Genomic DNA, 11,530 nt, shown 5'->3' on the forward strand with positions numbered 1-11,530 from the left:
CTGTCTTGGCATTAATACTGGAAGCGTAGATGCCGATGTCGTCCGCATAGGCAGCTACCACTGCCTTTGGGTGTTCGATGGCTACTATAGGTGCAGTAAAAACGACAAATAGTACTGGACCTAGTACCGATCCCTGAGGTACTCCGCAGGTGGTGGGGACTGGGGAGGAAAGGCTTTCGCCGACCCGTACGACAAGGGATCTTCCACTGAGGTAGCTTCGGATGAGTCGGCAAAGGGCGGCTGGAAACTTGAATTCCTCCAGTCGGCGGAGTAGAAGCGGGTGGGAAACACTCTCAAAGGCTTGGCTGCAATCTAGTGAGATGAAGGCCGTTGGACAGTTTTTCTTCATCTGCCCTATGGTGTGCGCTTGGAGCTTCGCCAGGTGGTGCTCGCAGGCGACTCCCCGTTGAAATCCGGTCTGCTGTGGTGGGATGACGTTCTCCTCTCTGTGGCATAAGGATATAACGTACCTTCCCTTTTAAATGGAACCAGTGCGGTTGCAGATAGTAGTGGGGAGAGAACAATAACCAATGACAGAGCAGAAAGCAATAGAGACACATGATTATACAAATCTCATATGTGTACCAAAAAACCACTAAATACTTAATCAATTTGCAAGTTGTGGCATTATTTGAACACAATTCCTAAGAATTTTTAACAGTAGAAGGTAAAATCGCAGACGAACATAAATATGTAAATATTATATTCAAATGCATTATCATCAGCTTTTGTTTTAGGGGTTCTGAAAAAAAAAATTATTTCTTAATAATACAATAAATTATAATACAAGAGAGATAATAGAGATGAAAACTTAAAATGACTACATGCCAATTTTTCTCTCCGGTATAAAAATTAGATTATAAATAAAATCCTGAAAAACTTAGACTTTATAAGGATTCATGCCTTTTACGGTGTTGAGCTACGTATGTGTTTAAGTTCAGGCACCAATTTTGGAGTTGAGGTGAATCAGCAGCAGTTCTCAGACAATATATAGTCAATAATTTTAGGGTAGCTGGACTAGAGTTGATTTGACAGGAGGATCGGACGTGGTGCAGGGTCAGTCTACAAGTCATGTATGATCGGCGAGTTTTAAGGGTACGCAGAAAAAACAGAAAAAAAAAGTTACAAAACAAAACGATGTAGCACAGGAACTCATTCGTCATTAATTTTCAACATCCCCACTTGACGCATAGGTCCAAGAAATAGTCCCATGTTGGCTGTACTGTGCTTTATATCTAGTCTTGTCTGAGTTTCCATTATGTTTCATTCGGAAGAATCTTGCATTTGATTACATTGTGGTCCCTAGGGTGGTCGATCAGTTCCCAGGATTTGTTCTTGAGAAGTGACTTATACTCTTCCATGATGGCCATCTTCCAATTTTCAGAGTCAGGCTGAGAAAGAGGTTCGTCTAATGTTGATGGATCTCCAGAAGAGTCAATTGACAAAGCAACAGATATGACATAGTCATCAAAACGTTGAGGCAATTTGCGCTCTCTCATAGGAAGTTCATGTATTGGTGGTTCTGCTGCAGAACAATCATCAGAGGATATATTAAAATTGCCCTCGACAGGATGCTGGTAAAATGTTTCAGGCGATTTAGGTAGCATAGGCTCTTGATTACTATATGGAACTTGCAGTCTAAACTCTACAAAATCTGCCATATTTGGTTCATTTGATTTTAATTTTACATCTCTGAACAAAGTCTCATCAAAAATCCCACTCGGGATTTTGTGGCCCATCCAGTAGAAGGGTTAATCAATCTGTATTCTTTGGAGTCATCATAATAGCCAATGAATATAAATACCTTCGACTTCCGATCCCACTTGGTTCGCATACACTTTGGAATATAGGCATAAGCCGTACTGCCGCACACCCTAAGGTGACTTAGATCAGGCTGGAGTTTGACCATGCTTCAAATGGTGTCATGTTATTGATAGCAACAGTAGGGCTCACATTTTACTGTAAACATTCAGAAAAAAAAATATCCAAAAATTTTAGTTCGAACTGAGAAGGCGTGAAAAAATAAAAATTCGAAGAGTTTTAGTAGCTACCCTATGAGTTTTACAGTTTCAACTAAAAATAAGAAACATTTATGTTGTTAAATACCAATTAAAAATACGCACGACTTTGGAGCATCTTTTTTTCTGGCACATTAGAATATTGTTTAATGAGGATAATTTTTAGAACTTGTGGGGGGGGGAGGGGGGAGCAGAGCAATAGTACTCCTGAAAAACGAAAAAAAAACTTTTAGCCGGAATAAATATTTCTGCGTCCGAAAAAACTGCAATTATGACACCCTATATATTTTTTCTAGTAATATTAGAATATTGTTTAATTCTGAAATTCTTGTTGAATTTTAAAAATTATCCTCATTAAACAATATCCTAATGTTGTCAAAAAAAAGATATAGGGTGTCATAGTTGCAGTTATTGTTTAATTCTGAAATTCTTGTTGAATTTTAAAAATTATTCTCATTAAACAATATCCTAATGTTGCCAAAAAAAAGATATAGGGTGTCATAGTTGCAGTTATTGTTTAATTCTGAAATCTTGTTGAATTTTAAAAATTATCCTCATTAAACAATATCCTAATGTTGTCAAAAAAAAGATATAGGGTGTCATAGTTGCAGTTATTGTTTAATTCTGAAATTCTTGTTGAATTTTAAAAATTTTCCTCATTAAACAATATCCTAATGTTGCCAAAAAAAAGATATAGGGTGTCATAGTTGCAGTTATTTGAGATACAGAAATATTTTTTTGGCGAAATTTTTTTTCGTTTTTCGTGAGTTCTGTTGGCTCCCCAGGAGTTGTAAAAATTATCCTTATTCAATAAATCCATAATGTTCCCAGCAAAAGAGATATACAGCTTATAAGAGCTTCAGGTCCTTCCAAGACGGTTACAACTCTCAGAGTCGGCCGGGAAGAATTGTCTTCTAATATGTTTTCTTTATGTCTCCTCTCGTGATTTTATTTTTTAATGAGGAGAACTCATTTCTCCTCTTGTGAGATTGTGACATGAGTTTTAAATTTTTAAACGACAAGTAATGCTACTAAGAGCTACTAGAACTCTAAGAATTTTTCATTTTCACGACTTTTCAGGCCGAAAATTCGCGAACTAAAATTTTTTTCGTTTTTCGGGAGTTCTGTTAGAGTTTTAAAAATTATCCTTATTAAATAAATCCCTAATGTTGCCAGCAAAAAAGGCATAGTGTCAAAGTTGCTGTGATAGTGGCGGAATTCATGCTGTTTTCCATTTTTAGCCTCTTTTTTAGGTGAAAAGAAAATTATTTCACTAGAGGTAAAATAATAATCCGGTATTCTTTTCCAAATTAGTGGTAGAATATTCCGAAATATTAATGTCTCTTATCTGTCATTTTTTTCTGATCCCTCTAAATCAGAAAAAAACATTAAATTAATAGGTTGCATTACGTATGGTTACATAACTCAGATTGAATATTACTTTTTTCTACCAATGGTACTTGAAGGTATACGGTGAAATACTTATCTGATGTTTTGATGTGTCTATTCCATATGAATTGTTCCAGAAATATTTGGAAGTGAAGGGCCTCCTAATGTTCATTGGGTCATTGTTTCCTTAAAAATAACGATAAGTGAGGATTCTCGAGTCAGAATAAGCATCGGGAATGATAAGGCACGGCCTGTAAGAAACTAATTTTAAGTGGATCAGAAAAGTCTTTATTTGTCTTAATTTATTGAGAAATATATTAACAAATGTAAAAGTATTTTGCATTATTATAAAATCAGAACATCAAAATATATACAATGAAGTTAACATCCGACGATATTTCTGAAAACAATAAGGAGCACTCTTGTGGAATGAGCTTAAAATAGAAGTTCTTTCGTTTTCTTATAGATTCAATCTCGGCTGTTGGTAAAAAGCGCCACTGGAGAAGTTTTGAATAGTGTGATGTAGCAAGGGAGTACCCAGCATCTAAACTGGGAGAAGGGGCAGCCATAGATAAACAGGGCGGGGCCAAGCCATAGTCAATCACACACACAACGTCATCCCCCCAGAACAAACCGGGTTCTCGCGTGGTGTGAGCTGCTACCAAAATGTTGCCAAGCTGCAAAGCGATGCAGCAAACAACCTAAACAGAAACCTTGCCACAGCCATGATCTCACTAGACTGTGCACAGGCTTTGACTCTGTATCCCACTCCACACTAATCCAACAACTCAGGCTTCACCAATTCCCGAACCAGCTGGTCGACATTGTTGGGTTCTAAATCTGTGATCGGACTTTCTCAGTCCGAGTCAAAACTGAAATCTCCGCCCCCAAGCCCGTCACTTATGGCGTTCCCCAGGGTTCGGTCCTTGCGCCAGTTTTATTCAACACATATACTGCCCATATAGTCGGGACTAAATTTGACGATGCTCAAATATCTGCATATGCTGATGACATAGCCATATACTCGGCGAGCATGATGCAGACAAGGCCATGGACCAGGCCGCTGCAGCGGCCCAACTCATCGCTAACAAACTACGAGACATAAACATTCACATCAATCCACAAAAAACGGACACTATCACTTTCTCATACAAGAAAACTCCCAACAGAGCACCCAAACTCCACGAACAGACAATACAAACCAAGAAACATCTCACATACCTTAGCATTAAGCTAGAAACACATCTATCTTTCACTGCACACATACAGAACAGAATACAATTCGTCAAGACAACATCATACCAACTTAAACACCTCATCTACTCACCAGAGCTGTCACTCAGACTCAAATTACTCATCTACAAAGTAATACTACGACCATCACTCCTACACGGCGCACCACTACTACACTATCTATCTCTACACTATCCAACAGCCCTGAAATCACTACAACAATACCAAAACAGTACACTACAGAAGATATGTCGAGGGACATCTCTGGAAAGACGTAACATGACGCACATTCACAACGAACTACAGCTACAAATTGTACAACAACACATGACACGGAGACACATTAAATTCTTTGACAGTCTCCCTGCTTCCTTCAATCCAGTATTCCAGTCTATCACCCCATCCCCCCTTCCTGCGAGATGGCAGGGCAGGAAAGGTTCCAAAAACCCTATCAACATCAACTTATAACTCCATCTTCTGATGCACCCCCCTCCCCCTCCCCCACACTTCTTTTCGACTTCTGACTGTTTTCTTATTATTTTACCATTATCTATTGTCTTTATTAATTAATGTTTTTATTTTTTCTATCTTTTGTGCGATACAACACGGGGAGGCCACTCACCTCCAGATTTAAAAATAGTACCATTTAGAATGGATATTTCATAAATAACAATAAACATTACAGGTAACCCTAAAATACCAAAAGTAGTAAAAGGTAATACCCAACCCTATTTATTTCCTTTTTTTCACAGTAAAGCATTCACTAATTCACTGTTTCTTTCTGTTTTAGAGGGATCGAAAAAAAAAATTATTAAAAAAATAGTCAATCAGGTTGTATCATTTTGGCACGGAAAAGATGAAGGAAGCAAAAATTTAAAAGAATTATATATAATTGTTGTTGTTCCTTATTAGTTATTGCAACCAGCATTTACTTGAACTTACTATGGTTGCACTCTCTAATTCACTGTTTCTTTTCTGTTTTAGAGGGATCGAAAAAAAAACTTACTATGGTCCTTTACTTGTAGGACCATACAGAATGGACATTTCACAATAAATAGATAAGCATTGCAGGTAACCTTAAAATAGCACAGTTAGTAAAAGGTAATAATCAACATGATTTATTATTTTTTCCCATAATAAAGCATTCACTATTTATTTTATTTTATTCATCTATTTATTGTTTTTTCTGTTTTAGAGGGATCGAAAAAAAAAAAAATAATTTTTTTATGATATTGATATATTTGAGCAAGATTTAACATCGGTATCGGACTGGAGATGGTATTGTGTATAATCTTTTATGTAATGATGTCACTGACCATGTCGTTGGGGGGAGGGAGAGGTTGAGTGATTTGATGTAACTTTATATGGAGTGTTCTGAAAATATTTTTTCAGTCCTGTTTGAAGTTATATTTTAGTCCTATAAAAATTATTGGTGCTGAGTCATGTTAAAGTATGTGAATGTGGTCATTGTCACTTAGTATTAAGCAATTTATGAATCTATATGGTTATTGTTTGAATCTGGATGATGGGTGGAATGTTGTCTGTACATGTATGCATTAGGATGTGTAATGGTGTACCTATTTTTTTATTTTTTAATGCATCATGTTTAGTGCTGTAACATTAGTGGTGTTTGGCATTCAGTGCTCCTATAATAATGTATTGTATTTCTGTCTAGGTATTTCGTGATTCCATATTTTCTCCACCTTGAAATAAATGCAATCAAAACTTGGAATAGCAAACATTTTTTTTTTTTTTTTCAAAGTTTTGATGATCATTCCCTCCTTTTGATGTTGTTATGTTCTATAACTCATGAAGGAACAATAGAAGCTGCAATGCCGCCGTGACTGAACGAGTCAAGTTTACACATGAATTAACAGCAATGGTAAATATGTGCATATCAGGCAGGTTTTGTATCCGTTAGTACAACTACGTGGAGCCTATGAGAGGCCAGAAAGGATTCTAGCACAAACTTACTTTTCATGAGCACTCTGATGTTATATATTTATTTAAGGATAATGTGTTCATCCATTAATATTTGAGATTTTTTGAGGGAACTCTTCTGAAGTTGGTTGTAAGGTAGTGGGAAGAGGTGGATCATGAAAAGATGGTGCACTTGCAGAATGTAGATTGGAGTTTGGTGCCAGTAGACTGAAAAATAGTTTCCAAGTTAAATTATTGATGGGTTGAGATTTGGCCCTGTTGTGGATTTTAGTTATTAAAACATCCTGATGGGCTTTGCGTATACAAATTGAAGTAACATGCTAGTCATCACAGTTTGCACATTTGGAGATGAAAAGGGATGTTTCTGCAGCTGCCAATATTTATGTTTCTCAATTTTGAAAAAATAATCTATATTATTTCATTAGTGTTTTATTTCAAGTGAAAATTAGATTACCTTTCTTGTTGATGAATTATAGCATTTACTAACATTTAGATTTTATTTACTCTTGATTTCTGCTTTTCTCCATCTTGAAATTTGGTATGAATCTAATCAATATAACTAGGAATAACATATCATTTAAGGTTTTTCAAAAATCAAAATTTTGATGAATAATTCCCTTCTTTTTATGCCGTTAAATAATTAATGAATGGTAGATAAAAATAAACCTTAAAAAAGAGATATTAAATATGCCTCAAGCATCTCACCAGTTGTAAATCTATGAGAATTTTTGTGATTCAAAACATAGTGAATATCTTCTATTTTAAAGAATGTTAAAAACGTTTCGAGAAAAAATATATTTGTTAGGCATTTATTTGTTATAATAAAAAAAAAAAAAAGGAAAATTTAAGACATATATTAAATTTAGGTCTCAGTATCGGTATAATAAAATGATCTTTCGATGGTGTGTACCTGAAATTGTGGAATATCTACATTGTAAAGACAATCAATCAATGAAGGTAGTTTCAGGTTATCAGATACGACGCTTATTTATGCCATAGCAACTCCCGACCATCTTGTCATATTAATTTAAGGTCAACTATTTACACCTCATTATAATATTATTTACTTTTTTTTTTTAATTTTGTATTTTACTCTAAGGCACTAAAACCCATTTTCAATTTTCAATTCCATACCGTTTTTCAATTTCAGGTGCTTTTTAATTATTGCTTGATTTGTCTATCTTGAAGTTTCTTCTTCCTGTTGTAAGGTAATATTTCAAAAGTAATATAGGACCGTCGCTCCCTAGGGGTCTTAGTGAGGCGGGTCCGGCCCACGGCCAGGAAGGATTGTTTTTTTTGTGTTATGATCTTCTCTTAGATTCTAACATGTCAGGTATACAATGTCTATATAGGACACTGTCAGTTGAATAAGCTGCTCCATAAAATGAGGCTGACAGAGTCACCAATCTGTAGATTCTGCAGAAAGGATGATGAGACTGCATAACACATCATTTGTAGATTTGATCTATCAGCAAAGACATGATTTCTTACCTTCAGAAAGGATAGCATCTTAGACCTCAAACTTGGCGAGACGGTTGACCCGTTTACAATATCCAGACATCAAAGGTATCTGGCCTGTTTTGAGCAGATAAGGGACAGCATACAATAGGCCCTCTGTGGCCGTGGTGCACTTCTTCTGGAAAAAAATATAAAATAATTTATTTTCCAAATAAGAAGAAATCTGACTTTAATTTGGTGAATATCCTGCTACTATTAGAGGTACAAATGTCTATTAGCACTCACATTGAAACTGGTTAAATGCACCACATCATAGTACATTATGATTATCTCAGTAGAAAAATTAGGTTTTATTGTATTTTCAAAAATGAATCCACAGAATATTGGTTTCTCATTATGTGGAATAAACATTTGGTTTATCAGGTAATATCCCAGGAACTATGAGGCTTATAGGTGTCAATTTGCACCCAGATTGAAGCTAGATAAATGCATTATATTGTTTATCAAGATTATCTTTGTAGGAATTTCTGTTTTAAAGATATTTACAAAGCTAAATTTATTAATTTTTTTCTCGTTATTTGGGGAAAAAGTTTGTTTTTTTAAATAAAAAAAGGCACTTTGAGACCTTTCGAACATAATGAGCTCATTTAAGAATAAAATTGATGCTGGTTAAAATGGACTCAAAAATAGTTTTCTATGTTCAGCTTTGAATAAGTAGCAGTTTCCATGATTTATTAAACAAAATAAATTCATAAAATATTAATATTTAGTTATTTGGAAGAAAAAAAAAATGGTAGCTTTTGAATAATTGTTATTTGTGCAAATGTCTATTAGTACTCAAATAGAAACTAGTTAAATGTACCACAAAGCCCTATTGATATTAAGATAGAATACACTTTCATAATGCATATTCAAACCTTCTTATGAAATGAATTCTATATTTCGGCTCTGGCTTCAGTACTAAGTTACCAGTAATATTTGAAACTGTTGGCATTCAGGTAACAACTATATATGTTTATTTAGGATGGAGCGGAAGTGTGAACCTCAATCATTATTTATTGTTATAATTGTATCTATGTGTTAGGGTCTGTTTTAAAGGTTCTTAGGAAGTTAGTTATAAACAAAAATGACTTAAATGAATGAATTAATGAAAAAATAATTTTATTCTGGGACAAATGTCCCCTAAGAATAAATACATTGTCTAATTAAATTTTACTGGCACTTAAATTTCTGCAGCTATATAAACTATTTAATATAATTAAACTAATTTATCATTAAAGTTTCTTGAAAATGTCAATAAATCTGATAACTAACTATACCACTGATGTGTACTCTTGAGGTGGCTACTGACTCAAAGTGTATATACCACAACCCTTATGGTGCTAATCGAGTGTATTTTCTAAGAAACCACCTCAAACACTTTAAAATGTGATTGGTAGTTTTTAAATAATAATAATCTTATAATCTTATGATTGGTCGTTTAGTCACTACCACACTTGAATTTTTACCTTTCCTGTGAACGACTAGTAAACATTTGTTTTACTTCAGTTTTTTAGTGATTAGGACCAATTATTTTTCTTCGGTTTATGATTCTCTAAATATCCAGCTTTAGTAAAAGGCCAATTAAGGCGAAATGGAGCAAAATGTTGAGTAACAATAAACAGAAAAAGTACTTAAAGTCAATCAGGTGAGTGAGCCATCTTTAAAAGCCATTATTGTATAGTAGTCACTTTTATTTTCTGGGAACATTGGATTTTTTTTAATCATTAGTTACAAGGAATACAACTATGGATAATTTATAGATATATGGAGGGGAAGGTTCAAGGTCTGGCCCTCAAACTATAAAACAGGCATCATATTTATAACCCCTATAGCAAATATTATAACTAAAGGCTTGTCTTTTATAAGATTATAATAAAAATTAAACAAATAAATCATGTATATATTTTAATTTTATCTGCTCTAATCATATTAAATAAAATGTCCTTTAAAATCATTTGTAATGGTAATCAGCATTAACTTGACTATGATAAGTAAATATTGATGAAAAAAGCAAGAATAAACTATTAATGAAAAAACACAAATTATAATTTTATGTTTATTGTAGAATGTCAAATAATACAATGATAATTAAATATAAAATCAAAATTTGCAAATAATGAAGCCAAGTAACTAATTATATGTGGTTAATAAATACTGAAATAAAAATATTTATGAAAATTGATTGTATACTACCCAATTTATACAAATTTAACATGCTTCCTCTAAGGAACACATAAATAAAATTATCTGTCATCGTTTACTGTACCATAAATATGAATCACACCAAAAATAAATTCAAGTAAATCGAATGGGATTATAAATATTTAAATAGATTATTATATTATGATAATTAATATACTTAATTATTAATCAATTATATTAGTACTGTTAGTATATTTCGTTTGTTAATTAAAAGGCTCCATTTGAGAAGGATCTAATTTTATTTCCAATAAAATATAATTGTTTGGTATAGAGATATTCTTTCTGGCCTAATCTGTCTTGTACTAGAAATGAATATTCCAATGAATCAACCAGTAATCATTAGTGACGGCTCTTATGCACCAAAATTGAAAATATGTTAATTTGCTCAACTGTAAGAGTTATTTTTCTTATCGCTGAAAAGTTTGAAGAAGTGACAGATAGAACCTTGTTAGGAGCAGCTTATCAATTATACATAATTAATGTGCTTTAAGATAATAACATTTCAATATAGTTTCAATGTAAATGATATAATTTTGAACTATAAGAGTCTTCTAGATCCTATGGATGCAGAAAAATTTCGCCTTACTAATTTAATAATTGATTGATTGATTAATTCCAATTTTACTTAAAATTGTAACAGAATATGACAGTTTTATTTTACAATACTCTTAAGGAACCGATAAAACATATTTTTGTTTATATTCATATCTGTTCATACTTAAATGTATAAATATATGCATATTTTTTTTTTTAAATTTACTTGTTCCTCATTCAGCTATCAAATAAAATTATTTCAATTCAAACATAATTACTATTGCTCATTTATTTTCTCAATATTGAACAATATTTTTTCACTTGGAATATTTCCAAATGCTCTTGTAAGGAATTTAACTGGAAGTTCGGTCGAAGGAGATATTTTGGCAGTATAGTTGAAGAGAAAAATGGCAAGACCATATTTTACCACAAGCATTGCATACCTCATAGCTGAAAATGAAAAAAAAAGATAAGATTAATTGTAAATATAAACTCTATGAAACTATTAAGTGATTATAAAATTGTTCATAATAAATAGCAGTCTACGGTAGCAGTCGTCAAAGTACAACCAGTGATTAAAGCAGATTAAATCCCAGGGAATCAATTTTGACAATTGTTTATCTGTTCCCTACTCATCTTATGTAGTTTTATGTAAGAAATTATCTTGAAATTCCTATCCGTTTGTTAGCTACCTCTTACTATCAAAAACATGT

At 33.3% G+C, this 11,530-nt stretch overlaps 2 protein-coding genes across 3 annotated transcripts in view; both read right to left on the reverse strand.

Moving 5' to 3' along the window:
* The window catches only part of LOC106690582 (cytochrome P450 9e2), a 41,438-nt gene that overhangs the window by 28,777 nt on the left and 1,131 nt on the right, over window positions 1–11,530 (reverse strand). Inside the window, exon 2 of one of the 2 annotated variants that reach the window (XM_067050585.1) lies at window positions 8,073–8,214. The gene's annotated coding sequence lies outside the window, so the exon portion shown is untranslated. Of the gene's footprint in view, window positions 1–8,072; window positions 8,218–11,530 lie in introns of both variants that reach the window. The other variant, XM_067050584.1, reaches the window with a different exon arrangement.
* The window catches only part of LOC106690578 (probable cytochrome P450 6d5), a gene marked incomplete at its 5' end in the record, with an annotated part of 8,399 nt that continues 6,048 nt past the window's right edge, over window positions 9,180–11,530 (reverse strand). The window contains 1 exon segment of the mRNA XM_014436049.3: window positions 9,180–11,267. Within this exon segment, the coding sequence (XP_014291535.2) occupies window positions 11,095–11,267 (173 nt within the window).

The sequence above is a fragment of the Halyomorpha halys genome, unplaced genomic scaffold (assembly GCF_000696795.3).
Source record: "Halyomorpha halys isolate HHAL.00 unplaced genomic scaffold, Hhal_1.1 Scaffold1761.1, whole genome shotgun sequence".
In the NCBI taxonomy this organism is placed as follows: Eukaryota; Metazoa; Arthropoda; class Insecta; order Hemiptera; family Pentatomidae; genus Halyomorpha; species Halyomorpha halys.